Source organism: Eretmochelys imbricata, chromosome 12 (assembly GCF_965152235.1).
Source record: "Eretmochelys imbricata isolate rEreImb1 chromosome 12, rEreImb1.hap1, whole genome shotgun sequence".
In the NCBI taxonomy this organism is placed as follows: Eukaryota; Metazoa; Chordata; order Testudines; family Cheloniidae; genus Eretmochelys; species Eretmochelys imbricata.
The window spans coordinates 30,361,291-30,375,991 of record NC_135583.1 but is presented as its reverse complement, the minus strand read 5'-3'; the positions used below and the strand labels follow the sequence as shown (position 1 = coordinate 30,375,991).

At 43.3% G+C, this 14,701-nt stretch overlaps 1 protein-coding gene across 1 annotated transcript in view; it reads left to right on the top strand.

The window, feature by feature from the left end:
* The window catches only part of ADAMTS18 (ADAM metallopeptidase with thrombospondin type 1 motif 18), a 97,156-nt gene extending 86,448 nt beyond the window's left edge, over positions 1-10,708 (top strand). The window contains exons 20-23 of the mRNA XM_077831142.1: positions 886-1,077; positions 1,688-1,900; positions 3,846-3,993; positions 10,593-10,708. Coding sequence (XP_077687268.1) covers positions 886-1,077; positions 1,688-1,900; positions 3,846-3,993; positions 10,593-10,708 — 669 coding nt within the window. The remainder of the gene's footprint in view (positions 1-885; positions 1,078-1,687; positions 1,901-3,845; positions 3,994-10,592) is intronic.
* The last annotated feature ends 3,993 nt before the right edge of the window (positions 10,709-14,701 follow it).

Below are 14,701 nucleotides of genomic sequence, written 5' to 3'. Positions count from 1 at the left end.
TGCTCTAGAATATATTCAGTTGGTGCATTTTGTTTCAGCCACAAAAAGCATATTTTAGATTTTAAATCAACATAATAACAAACAAAAAATAAGAATAACTCAATATTTATAATGTTTTCTAACCACAGCCAAAATATCCCGACTTCTAGTCATGGCTTTGCCAAATAACTTGCTTTGTGGCTTTGGCTAAGGCAAGCATATGCCATTCTCTGTCCCAGGTTTTCTTTTGAACTGAGATCCATTCTCTGAAGGAGCAAGCGGGGGCTATCAGTGAGTTTGTTACGTCTCCCTGATTTGCAAGCTTCACCTGCTCTAGCCCTGGCCCTAGCAGAAATTGGAGCAGCCTTGGAGCCGCTGTAACTTACAGCAGCTGGCTGTGGCCTTCAAGGGACCAAACACTAATTGAGATTTGGAAGAGTACAGCTGCCATCTACCTCCTCCCATCCTCTATGCCAGGGTGGGTTTGGGTAACATAGGAACCCGCTAGTGTAGCTTTACACTAGCTGAGAGCGCTCTGCACTAGGGAGATTCTCAGCTGGGCAGTTAGGGCCAGATTTCAGCCCCTTTGTGTTGCCAAGGGCTGAGAGAATCTCTCTTTCTGCTTCAGTTCCCCACAGATAGAACAGAGAATGCTTATCTTCCGTAGTGGAGGGCTGTGAGGGTTAGTTAAGGCTACACAATAAAATGTTTAACTCCAGGTTTGAAAAATAAAAAGTACCACAGAAGTATGTTTATTACATTACATTTTCCATAACAGAATTACAGGTTTAAGTTAACAGCAGTAGCTACAGATAAGATTCATTATGGCTTCTGTGTTCTGCTGTAAATACAAAAATCTCAATTTTAAGTGTCCCAAACTCAAATGAATATTTCTTTCTGCCAAAGTGTTCCAAGACCTGTGGGAGAGGCATGAAGAAACGGGAAGTCCATTGCAAAAGCACCAGCCCTTCCAAGCTGAAGATCGTACCAGAAAGTATGTGCAGCACAGATCACAAGCCAGAATCCCAACAGACCTGTGTACTGGGACGATGTCCCAAAAACGATCGGCTCCAGTGGGTGGTTTCTTCTTGGAGTGAGGTACAGTACCACAATCTGAATGACGGTCTTGCTCTCTGCAGAGCTCATAAAAGAGTGCTGAAACACAAGCATGCATGGAGCATATGAGAGGGGGAAAAGTGCTATGGATTCAGTAAGGGTCATGATCTGATGAAAATACAAACTCTGGATCAGTCATTTATCAGGGTTTTGCCTGTAACTAATATAGTCCAAATTTTAAAAAATAACTAGTAATTTGTGGCACCTTACTTTTTAGGTGCCCTACTTAAAATACCTGGAGAGGCCTGATTTTCAGAACGTGTTAGGGCACCTTCCCTCCCTTTAAGATGTTTCAATTTGGGCATCTAAAAGATTGAGGTACTCAAAGTCAATTTTGAAAATTTACATCTTCTTGTCTCAAAACACTTGGCTGTATCCTGCTGTCAGTTTTTATGCCCGATCCCCCCTGGCTTCACAGTGGTTTCCAAGATGGCAGAATTCATACTAGTATGGAAATATCTTCCCATGATCTTTATGTTTTTATTTTCCATGAGGCATTCATATTTCGACAAAAGTTTATCCAGTCTTTAGTGGAACCGATATTAATTTATGGCAATGTATTATTTTAAAAGCATGTGCTTCGTTTTTTTAGTGCTCAGCCTCCTGTGGCTCAGGTATTAAAAAGCGGGAAATGAAGTGCAGCGAGAAAAGCATCCATGGAAAATGGATCACTTTCCCTCAGCGAAGATGTCGGAACATAAAGAAACCAAACATAGAACTAGAAGAAGCATGTAACAAAGGGGCTTGTCCACTGCAAAGGTTATACCGCATGGTGTCTGGATGGTATTCCTCACCCTGGCAGCAGGTATGACAAAAAAAGTCAGCCTGGAGGATTTGAAGTAGGTTACTCCTTTCTCTCCCAACTCAGAGCTCTCCATTCCTAATGCCACTTTGTCTTTGGGCGTTTATGGAGTCAGTAGGGAGTGTACAGTCCCCTCCGTGTGGTAGATCTAACACTGTTCTCCCACAATTGGTCACTGTGGAATGGAGAACCTCGCATTCATCACGTGGGTCACCTTGATGACCAGAACAATAACCCTCCCAGTTCAGTCCTCTTTGAACACAACCACACATTGTAGTCAGCTGTCAGAGTTAGAAATATCAGGCCAAATTGTGTTCTCCATTACATCCAGGCAGCCCCACTGGCCTAACATGTGGTAATAGGACATGATGTAACCAGTGAGTGGGAATGGCTGGTACGTAGGGCAGTCAGTCCAAAAAGTTGACTGGGGCATGGTGAAGTCAGTGCGCAGGCAGCATTGGTGTTTGGTGAAACACCTTCTGAATCATGGGTAATGCCCAGGGAAACTGCACAAGCAGACCATGCATAGTTGTGCAGCCATTCCAAAGAGAGGGCTAGAATAGAGTATAATCAGCCATAATGGGACTGTTGTATTTTAATGTTGATAGCCCACAGGAGTCTTCTGCATATAGTCATAAGAACATAAGAATAGCCATGTTGGGTCAGACTAATGGTCCATCTAGCCCAGTATCCTTTCTTCCGACAGTGGCCGGCCGTCAGATGCTTCAGAGGGAATGAAAAGAACAGGGCAATTATCAAGTGATCCATCCTGTTGTCCAGTCTCAGCTTCTGGCAATATTCCATAGATCTTGGACCATGCAGATAGTTTGGTATGATGTAGCTAGCTCCATATTCCTGCATTTTGGTGTAGCTAGTTCCTTTATGCTAAAATTGAAGAATCTCAGCTCTTACTTGTGGTGTCCCTAGCCACTGTTTGCCAGAAGCTGGGAATGGGCAGCAGGGGATGGATCACTTGATGATTACCGGTTCTGTTCATTCCCTGTAAAGCATCTGGCGTTGGTCACTGTTGGAAGACAGGATACTGAGCTCGATGGTCCTTTGGTCTGACCCAGTGTGACCGTTCTTATGTTCTTATATGTGTTGCAGTTGCACTACATTCTATGCCATTTCCAAACTCCATCTTTCCATTCTTCTTGGAAGTGCACTGTAGATGAACCATTACATATCTATATTTACAATGTATTAGAGCATCTGCACAGATTGTCTAAAATTCCTTAAATACTATGATTAATTACTGGATCAGCCTGTATTTGTTTCTACATTCTTGCAAACAAGCTTCTGTATTTCTGGAACTGATCTACTTTATGAGTCACATATCTATGAGACACGTATTCGTTTAACATTGTAGACTTGCAACAATGTATGCCTGACAATTTTAATCAGATTATACCAATCACATCTGTCTTGTCATACTTGTCATGAAGCACATGCAAGTAAAAACTCACTTACTTCATAATAATTCAGAGATCTTCTTGAAAATACTTGTTTTTTTTCCAGATATTTCCACAAGTATGGCTTCACTGGGAATTTTACCTGCATTGGGACAGCACAACTGGGCCCAGAGAATCAAGTTTCAAAACAGATCAGCACACAAAATTGGGGCTAGATTTTCTAAAAATCTCATCTCCCATTTAGGTACCTAAATAAGTAACCAGATTTTCAGAGGTGTTCAGTGCAAGTTGGATACAGGGCTCTTTTGAAAATCTGGCACTTGCTTTAGTGGCTCAATGGGAGCTGAGCTCACTTGAAAATCTGGCTCTGACTGTGGGTGCTGAGCACCAGGACAACTGGCTCTGTGCTCTTTTGAAAATTTGGCCCTTAGGCTCTTTACAATTTGTAGGCCTCATCCAAAGCCCTGGACACTTCAAGGGCCTTGGAAGACCATCTGTGTTCTAGAATGTGGCTTCTCATCTTTCCTTTTCTGCAGTGTACAGTAACGTGTGGTGGGGGAGTGCAAATCCGTAGCGTGCAGTGCCTCCGGCAGGGGCAACCGGCAGCTGGGTGTCTGCCACATCAGAAACCAGCTGTGTCGAGAGCCTGCAATACTAACTTCTGCCCAGCTCCAGAGAAAAAAGGTAAAACATCAAACTCTGCGTTGTGAATTACATTCAATGGTGGGTTTAGTTCCTTGGAATTGTATAGCCTGACAAACATCACCTTTGCTAGGTATGTTCTCAGAATAGGTGTGCGGGGGTTGTATCTTCCTGTGTAAATTCAGTATCACCTTTGCGCTCTGCAATATATTAAATTTGGAAGTGCATCATCTCTCTTCACAAGCAGACATAAGGGGCTAGCTGCTAGGTCTGATATGTTCAAGAGGGGACAGATGTTTTTAAATGCAGGAACATGTTGAATCATAAAGGATATGTCTTTTTTTTTTCTTTTTTTTTTTTTTTTGCAGTTCGGGTTTGAGTTGTTTCTCCAGCTCCGGTTAAGTAAAGATTGGGCTGCACTGTGCATTACCTTAACCTCCACCCTCTTACAGTGCCTTCTATTGATGGGAACATCCCATAATGACATTGGCATAAAGTTAAAATAGTGACTTTTTTTATAGAGCAAGGGCAAACTGTTCTTGCTGCTGCAGAGCGGAGGCCCCTCATAGCTTCAGTTTTCTTTCATTTGTCTCTCTGTGGCTTCCAAGTCATGATGAATAATAACAGAAGTAAGTCTTAATATGTACAACCCTGCAATTTTTCCTGTAGCTGTCACTTATGGCCCAGTTATGCCCTGTAGGCCCAGCTTACAGTGAACAGGCAGTGTGGAGTCACACCTCTCCAGTAGGGTTGACAATTTTCTAATCCCACCAAACCGAACACTTTAGCCTCGCCCCGTCCCCGAGGCCACACACCCCTGCTCCGCTCCTTCCCTGAGGCCTTGCCCCCCTTGCTCACTACATTCCCCTGCCCTCGGTGGCTCACTCTCCCCCACCCTCTCTCACTTTCACTGGGTTGGGACAGGGGGTGGGGGTTGGGGTGTGGGAGGGGGTGAGAGCTCTAACTGGGGATGCAGGCTCCAGGGTGGGGCTAGAAATGAGGGGTTCAGGGTGCAGGAGGGGGCTGCAGGTTGTCTGGGGTGGGGCAGAGGGGTTAAGAGTGTGGGAAGGGCCTCTGGGCTGGGACAGGGGTTTGGGGGCAGGAGGGGGTGAGGCCTCTGTCTAGGGATGCAGGCTCTGGGTGGGGACAGGGATGAGGGGTTTGGGGTGCAGGAGGCAGCCACAGGCTGGGGGGTAGAGCAGAGGTATTCAGAGTGTGGGAGGGAGCTCGGGGCTGGGGCAGGGAATTGGGGTGCAGGGCAGGTGAGGGATCCTCTGGGGGTGCAGGCCCTAGGATGGGGTCAGGGATGTGGGGTTTGAGGTGCAGGGGGGGCTCCAGGTTTGGGGGTGGCTCACAGCTGTGGCAGGGGGTTGGAGCTCAGAGTTGGGGCACAGGCTTATCTCCAGCAGCTCCCAGTCAGTGGTGCAGTGTGGGGGCTAAGGCAGGCTTCGTGTCTGTCCTGGAACCGCGCTATGCCCCGGAAGCAGCCAGCAGGTCCGGCTCCTAGGCAGGGAGAGCCATGAGGCTCTGCATGCTGCTCTTGCTCGCAGGCACCACCCCCTAGGTCCCACTGGCCTGGAACCGGTGAATGGAAGTGCGAAGCTGGTGCTCGGGATGGGGGCAGCATGCAGAGCCTTATGGTCCCCCTCCTAGGAGCTGGACCTGCTGGCCGCTTCCGGGGCACAGCACGGAGCCAGGACAGGTAGGGACTAGCCTGTCTTAGCCCTGCAGCACCGCTGATCAGACTTAATGGCCCCATTAACGGTGCTGACTAGAGCCTCCAGGGTCCCTTTTCGATGGGTGTTCCGGTCAAAAATCAGACACATGGTCACCCTACTCTCCAGTCAGAATGTCCTGTCCCAGGGAGACTGCCACCTTGAGCTCTCAGGCATTCACATGCTGCATGCCTTCTATAGGGCACAGCTAGCTCTCCCCTACGCTATTGGCTAGCTCTCCCCTACACTGTTGGCTAGCTCTGCTGGCAGGTACATGGTGTGTGGGGACCTAGACATGGAACTATGCTCTGGTCTCTCCATGCTATCTTTGGGGTGTTTTGAAGCTCTAGCGGAGTGGGGCGGAAGCAGTCTCTGTGCTCCTCTGGGTGCAGGGGCTGAAATTCTCCCTGGCCCATACATGTGGCATGCAAAGAGGGGGAGGTTTCTTACATCTTCCTCCCTTCTCTCCTTCCCCGCCCCCATTGTGCATTATTGTAAGGACCAGGCAAAATTTCAAGTCTTTAACTGGATAAAATTCTCACTGCAGCCAGCATTTGGCCTGTATCATGCTATTCATCCCCGCATCCCAAAGTACTTTACAAACATTAATTCTCAAAAGACCCCTGGTGAGGGATTTTAGCGTTAGTATACCCATTTTACACATAGGAGCTGAAAATAGAGGTGGTGCCCTGGTTGAAAAAACAAAAGCCAGTGCCAGGTCATAGTTGACTTTCTTCAGGTCCTAGAGCAAGGTCATAGCAGCACTTGGACAAGAACACAGGCATCCGTACTCCCTGTCTCCTGCTCTAACCATCAGACAGTATTCTCTCTCATCCATATTGATTCCTGAAGCTTCACTGTGTGTGGAAAACCTATAAAATGCATTGATACATCAGCCACCAGGCCTTTGGGAAACATAATATTGCATGAGCCCAAGAGGCAAGACAGGTACAGAAATAATATCAATACTGCTTTATCTGCTTTATCTGCGCAAAGTCCATCCTCAGGATTCATCAATCAGCTGCAACCAGCCCGGGTAGGAGGAATGGATGAATCAGGTCTAAACGGGATAAGTAAATAACTGAACAAGTTTGAAAAGTGACTAAACAGTTCTAAAGACTTAGGAGTTAGTTCCAAATCTTCTGGGAAGTTCTGCTGTGCTTCAGAATTTGTTTTGTGAATTTATTAAATCACTTTCTCTCATGTATAGCAAACCCATCACCCCCCAACACGTCTTCCCCCAACCATATTTCATGTCTGGGCTGGTGTCTGTTATTCATTTTGGTCTTGGCCAGTTTCTCTCCCTCCCCACAGCTGTAGAAGCTCTGTTTTGTAACTGGTTCTTCAGACTCTGGAGATCAATTCTCTCTCCACTGCTCTTTAACTCTCCATCCAAATCAGCGCATGGAGAAGGGGCCAGCTGTGCTGCAATCACATGGAAGCAAATCACTCTCAATTAACAGCCGCACAGCTCCAGCTCTGAGAGCCATTAGGGAGAAATCGTGGAGAAGAAATGAATGTTTCAGGGATAGTTGTCATGCTCTCCTAGACAATGTGGGTCTCCCTTCTAGCAATTTTTTCTCATTTTCATCACTCCACCAGAGACAGCAACAGGTACTGTAACGTATAGCCAGTAAATCCAAGCTACTTGGAGCATCTTAAAAGGAAAACTAGGGACCATACTAACTGGAATCAATGGGAGTTGTTCCATTGACTTCAGTGGTCTCTGGGTTAGGTCCTAAAAGTAATTCTTTTCAAGTGCCTAAATCCCATCCTCAGAAGGGACTTATGTGCTATGGGTTTTGTTATGTTCCATTGACTGTGAACGCTCCCAAGTGCCTAGGTCACTTCTGAAAATGAGACTCAATCACTTTTTAAAATTTACCCTAAGCGACTAAGGAGCCTGACTGGGTTAGAAAATGTGTTGTGAGAACTTTCCCCTCATAATTCTGCATATACCTCTCAGTCATCACTTGCAATGCCCTTCCCCCTGAAGTCACAAGTCCTGTCTTGAGCATTCACTGTCAGACTTGGTTAATTGTGTGGTGGTTTTGTCTTGGTATGGTGGATAATGGGCCAAACGGTGCAAAGCTGGGACCATCTCCTTCCTACTGGACATTCAAATTGGAATTTAAAACCGGACTCTAGGGCGGAAATGCTACAGCATGGGATGTGCCACCTACTTCCCAGAGTGCAGTTTGTCCAGCGCCAGTCTGTTATTATGTGATGTTGCTTGCAATGTGTTATTGTGGGGGAAAGCATGTTATTAGACAATGATGTCTCATGTCAGATGATGTGCCTCATGCACATCATCTTTTGAGGGGGTTTCAAAACAAAACACTTAATCCTTCTTTAAAAAGAAGCCAATACAGTGAAGTGGCAGCGAATAAAAAAAGGGGTGTGTTGCTGCATAACTCTGGTGTTACAGATATGAGGGAGTCTGTATGGTCTGAGAGTAAGAGCATTTTTTTTATGTGCCACCCCTTTAGTAGCTGAACTGAGAACACAGCCACCGGTAGCTAGATTTTTTTTAATAAGAATCCTTGTAAATTCCCTTTAGTGACCATGTGTACAGTAGTTGTGAAGGCAGAATGGAATGTTTTCCCATGCTCATTTAAGAGTTCAGTTTAGCTATAAATTTTTCTAAACCTCACTTCATGCTTCTTATGCTTTTTCAATTTGTTTATAAATCATCCATATGAATCATCACTATGCACTTTAAAAGAAGCATAAAGCAGCCACTGCAAACATGTAGAATGGGATGGCCATGAAATATTTTTTAACCAACTGAGCTGTGTGTGTGTGAATCATATACAGAACTACATGAAGCCAAAAATTCATCTGCATTTTAGTGTCTGATTTTTTTTTTAAATTAAAGGTGGGATTTTCAAACACACAAAGTTGGCCTAACTCTGCTCCCGTTAAAGTCAATGAGAATGTCACCACTTGAAGTGGGAGCAGAGCAAGGCCGATATTAAGCATTTTTGAAAAATTCCACCCTAAATTACTGTGTCATATAATCTGATAAAAACCTTGATTATTACATTGGGGCCCCCTTCAGATTTTAATGAATGAAACATTCATATAAATGGCAGAATTTAGATGTCTCCCCATTTGAGGGTGCAAACTTGGGTCTCAAAAGTAGGGACCTTACAATAGATTTTGCTTTTTGGGTGCGAATTTTAACCCTTCTGTGCACTTAGGCTTAGATCATTGAAAATGAACCCTCCTCCCCACACCCGTAAAATGTGGGTACATGCATGTACACAAGCAATTTTGTGCACACACATACAGAGCTTGTGGTCTGAACATATAGATTTATTTCTGTAGAGTGTGTATACAAACACACACACACACTCTCAGAGCCTGAGCTATTTTCTCTGCAGATCAAAGAAAGGGTAGAGTAATATTCATTACTAGATTGTCTAGTCTAGGCTAGATTGTCGGGCTCAACGGGTAGTGATCAATGGCTCCATGTCTGGTTGGCAGCCGGTGTCAAGTGGAGTGCCCCAGGGGTCGGTCTTGGGGCTGGTTTTGTTCAATATTTTCATAAATGATCTGGAGGATGGTATGGATTGCACTCTCAGCAAATTTGCGGATGATACTAAACTGGGAGGAGTGGTAGATACGCTGGAGGGCAGGGATAGGATACAGAGGGCCCTAGACAAATTGGAGGATTGGGCCAAAAGAAATCTGATGAGGTTCAATAAGGATAAGTGCAGGGTCCTGCACTTAGGACGGAAGAACCCAATGCACAGCTACAGACTAGGGACCAAATGGCTAGGCAGTAGTTCTGTGGAAAAGGACCTAGGGGTGACAGTGGACGAGAAGCTGGATATGAGTCAGCAGTGTGCCCTTGTTGCCAAGAAGGCCAATGGCATTTTGGGATGTATAAGTAGGGGCATAGCGAGCAGATCGAGGGACATGATCATTCCCCTCTATTCGACATTGGTGAGGCCTCATCTGGAGTACTGTGTCCAGTTTTGGGCCCCACACTACAAAAAGGATGTGGATAAATTGGAGAGAGTCCAGCGAAGGGCAACAAAAATGATTAGGGGTCTGGAACACATGACTTATGAGGAGAGGCTGAGGGAACTGGGATTGTTTAGTCTGCAGAAGAGAAGAATGAGGGGGGATTTGATACCTGCTTTCAACTACCTGAGAGGTGGTTCCAGAGAGGATGGTTCTAGACTATTCTCAGTGGTAGAAGAGGACAGGACAAGGAGTAATGGTCTCAAGTTGCAGTGGGGGAGGTTTAGGTTGGATATTAGGAAAAACTTTTTCACTAGGAGGGTGGTGAAACACTGGAATGCGTTACCTAGGGAGGTGTTAGAATCTCCTTCCTTAGAAGTTTTTAAGGTCAGGCTTGACAAAGCCCTGGCTGGGATGATTTAATTGGGGATTGGTCCTGCTTTGAGCAGGGGGTTGGACTAGCTGACCTCCTGAGGTCCCTTCCAACCCTGATATTCTATGAGTCTATGAATCTATGATTCATTAGCACAGGGCTCAGTGGTGGACCCATTTGTGTAAATAGTTGGTTTTATTGCAGTGGTTATAATCTGTAAAATAATATAGTGATAAGGGATGAAATCTTGGCTTCAGTAAAGCCAATAGTTGAAACTCTCATTGACTTCAGTGGGCCAAGGATTTCACCCTAGGTTATTTTTAAAATATTGTGTTATAAACTATTTCATTTACCTCTCCTAATGCCACAGTGTATGACATCAGAAGTAGAGCTAATAAATTAAAAAGAAAGTGATATTGGAAAAAAAAGAGTGTACAAGGCCTCCTCCTTCTTTAACTGGAGTCATCCCTCATGTTTACATCATTGGCAAGTGTGTAGAAATCAATAAGCAGAAGTCTTGCCTCATTTGCAGAATTGCTGAAATACACGCTAAACATAGTGATTGGATTTCCCTCTTTCAGATGATCCCTCTTGTCTGGATTTCTTCCCTTGGTGTCATCTGGTCCCCCAGCATGGTGTCTGCAACCACAAATTTTATGGCAAGCAGTGCTGTAAATCATGCACAAGGAAGAACTGATTGCAATATTTTATTGCAAGCCTGCAATGTCAGGATTCTCCCTTCTGGTTTACATTGAAATTCAATTGACTTTAAGGCAGGACCTGGTGCCACATAAGCCACTGATGGAAGAGAGACGTATGGTGGAGTACCTTTCTAGGGGACTATCTGAGGTACAGTAATTATTAGATAAATGGTGATCCAGGACTGGGTTTTTTTGCTGACCTCCCTAAAGTACAGAGTAATATGGATCACTTGAACACTCCCAAGCAAGGGCACTTCTTCCCGTCACTCTTTAAATCTGTCATTGTGCACTGTCATACGTGATAAGGAAGAAAATAAGGTAAGCAATGCTCATCTGGATAATTTATCAGAATGTGAGCAAAAGAGATTGAGAATTCCATGCTGGAGGTTACAGTGTGGCAGTGTACTATATCTCAGTCTATCACCATTGCTTCTTTTCAATATTTGTTATGATAATGTCCATTCAAAGTAAGGAGGAGGTTTACTACCATTCTCATGAGAGAGAGGATGATATGGCTGTTGCTGGGAGCATGCAGTGTCACACATCACAGGTGTTGTGACCACACTAAGTAAATAGTGCACTACGAAGATAAATGGTGCTTCTGTATTAGACTTGCTGCTGGAAAAGCAAGTTTGGCATCATGCTAATGTTTTTATTGTTTTGAAAAATTACACTTTCTGCTTAATGTAGAAACTCAGAGGTGGTTAACTAGCAACTTGAAATGTACTCCTAGAAATATTCAGCCAGTAGAATATGTGGGACTTTTAGTATTGCTGTGTAATACAGGTAAAACAGAATTTCACATTTTGACTAACTCAAGGAACTCAAAGATTTATTGAGCTCAATGGTTATATCGTTTTCAACATTCTAAGCACGTTAGGTAAATCATTTTAAGGTTTAAATTTTTTTAAATAATAAAACTTCAAAATATGTTTTTCAGAAGATAAATTGTTTAAATGCCAATCTGCTGAAGAGTAACTTATTTTTATCTCAACTTTCTCTGCGAATTTTGGTTCATCAGTCAGCAAAAGAGAAATAGCAGGAATAGGATAGTCTGTTAATTCACATACACTTCTCAGAATCGTTAACTATTGATACATGAAATATCATCAGCTGGAAAAATAAGATAATCAGAAAAATCAAATTCAATTATATTTTTAGACATTTTCATAATCCTCAAAATACACTTTTTTAGATCAGGCTCCTTAAACATTTTATAGCACTTGCAATGATATTTGTAGTCATTCAGTATCCAGCAGTCAGTAGATATCATATATCAAAAGGTACCATTTAAAATGTTTCTGCATTGGAAAAAACACACAATCTGTTTGCCAAAACCATTGTAACTGAAACAGGGCTGTGTCCTACTGTAATTTTCTGGGGAGTGGCTATAAGGGACATATTTATCTAATTCCACCCAATCCCACAACTTCTTTTGATGAATGTAGCTCAATTTTCCTGCTTTTTAAAGTATCATTTCAAACTAGGATTAGCCATCTCAGCACTAATGCCAGACAGTGGTCAGTTAAAATTAGCAGTTCCTTTTGCAACAATTTAAATGAAAAACATGTATTCTCTGATACTTTAAGAAATGTTGATTGGAAACATATCTCAATCAACTAGGCTCTGTCTTGATATTCGACTTTGTATAATTATAACTTTTTTTCTTGGAAAACTGCAAGGGTTTTTTTTGTTTTGTTTTGTTTTTATAATTGTGTCCTTTTATTATTTGATGTAAAATAATTAATTTATTAATGCATAGCTTTTCCTTTATATTTCATCACTTACTTCCTTAAGTAAGTGACAACAGTTCAGAAGAGAAAATGATAGTGTCAGAAAGTATGGATTATGGTGTAAAAAAGGCAAAAATATAAGTGTAATATTTAATTATTTTATAAGTTTTATAATAAAGTACTCTAACTGGTTCACTATATTTGGAATTGTAAAATTCTTGAATAAAATATGGAAGCTATAAATAGATGCCGAGACATGTAAATGGTGTATGTGTTTATCTGTATTAATGCAAATAATCCCGGACTGTTCTAGATTAAGACAAATACAGTATACTAGTCTGACAAGCCCCATGGCCCCTCCCTAACACCATAATCCCACCCCTGTGCTGTTGACCTTCCTCATGCTGTGGATTTACCAAAGCCTGCTGTGGTAGAAGCAAGGACCGCCCTTACAAGACCTGTCTACTGGGTGGATGTAGGGGGAACGAACACTGCTGGCTAGGCCCTTCCCATTCCACATAGCATTGCTCCCTATCTCCAGCCCCTGTTATCCAAGACTGTGTGGGTGGGTTTGGGAGAGACTCCCTCCCAATACCAGTCCAGCAGAGCCTGATGGGATGGCTGCAGAAAGGGCCCTTGTCCCCAAGTGTCCTGAGACAGGATGATGTTTGTGAGGGATTCCCACAGCAGTGGGTTTGAGTGTTAACAACCCATTATGATGAATGGGGCACAGTTTACTCCTCCTCAGAGGTATTGTTTCAGGCTCTGCAAAGTCAGGTGGACATTACTGTATCAGTAACATTTGAATCATATTTTCAAGCTTTCCTTTGCCAACATGAGGGCTAGAAACAGTCCCTCCTCCCCTACCCCATGATGCCAGATAAAGCATCCCCATTAATTCTGAGGACCTGATCCTTAAACTAATTAGCATGTACATAAATTTACATATAAGAATAAGAGAGAAAGGGCTTCAAATTACGTTACAGATACATTAAGACAGACATACAATCTAAGTACCATACAAGAAAGTCATGGGGGAATGGCTGGATTTTTTTATCCTTTACTTATATCCAGGACAAGCAAGAATCTAGCAGTCGGCTGCCAATATCATAGAAGATTAGGGATGGAAGAGACCTCAGGAGATTATCTAGTCCAATCCCCTGCTCAGATTAGGAACAACCCCAACTAAATCATCCCAGCCAGGGCTTTGTCAAGCCGGGCCTTATAAACCTCTAAGGATGGAGATTCCAACACCTCCATAGGTAACCCATTCCAGTGCTTTACCACCCTCCTAGTGAAATAGTGTTTCCTAATATCTAACCTAGACCTCCTGCACTGCAACTTGTGACCATTGCTCCTTGTTCTGTCATCTGCCATCACTGAGAACAGCCTAGCTCCATCCACTTTGGAACCTCCCTTCAGGTAGTTGAAGGCTGCTATCAAATCCCGCCCCCCCCATTCTTCTCTTCTGCAGACTAAATAAGCCTAGTTCCCTCAGCCTCTCCTCAGAAGTCATGTGTCCCATCCCCCTAATCATTTTTGTTGTCCTCTGCTGGCCTCTCTCCACTTTGTCCACTGTGTAGTGACTATGGATTACACCGAGATTCTGAGATAAAATTAAGAGAGTTTCAACTAGGACAGGATAGATGGAATTCAATGCAGCAGGACTGATGCATAACTTTCATGAATTAGGCTAGATATTAGATTCCACTTGAAATTGGAAGGACGTATGGTGTTCACCTTTTTGGTAGATCTATCTGAAATGTACCATAGTTTACTCAACAGATTGAGCACAATGTTTCTGCCAATTTGACTGTGTATGGTAAAAGGTGCAGCTTGTTTGAATTACTACTGTGCAGTGAATGGAGTTTAGATTTCAAACACTAAAAGAGCCTGAACTGATATAGCTTATGGTTTTATTAGCATGATGGCAGGACAATCACAAAAAAAACCTCCTGTGTTCAGGAGGTCATGTTTGGTTCACTTGATCTCCTTGGCCTATCCAGTTAGCAGTTGCACTGGGTGAGAAACTGCATTTGCTATCAAGAAAAATCTCCCATTACCTCACTTGACTTGCCTGTAGAGCATCTTAACATTTTTCAGTAGGATCTTCCAGTTGTTGGGACAGAAGTATCACCTGTGTGCACTCAGTTTACATGCACAGAAATAAAATATGGAGCCAAACACTGGAAAAAAGACAACATTGCATAAATGTGTATGGTTATGCTGCTGGATAAACCCCAAATTTATATATAT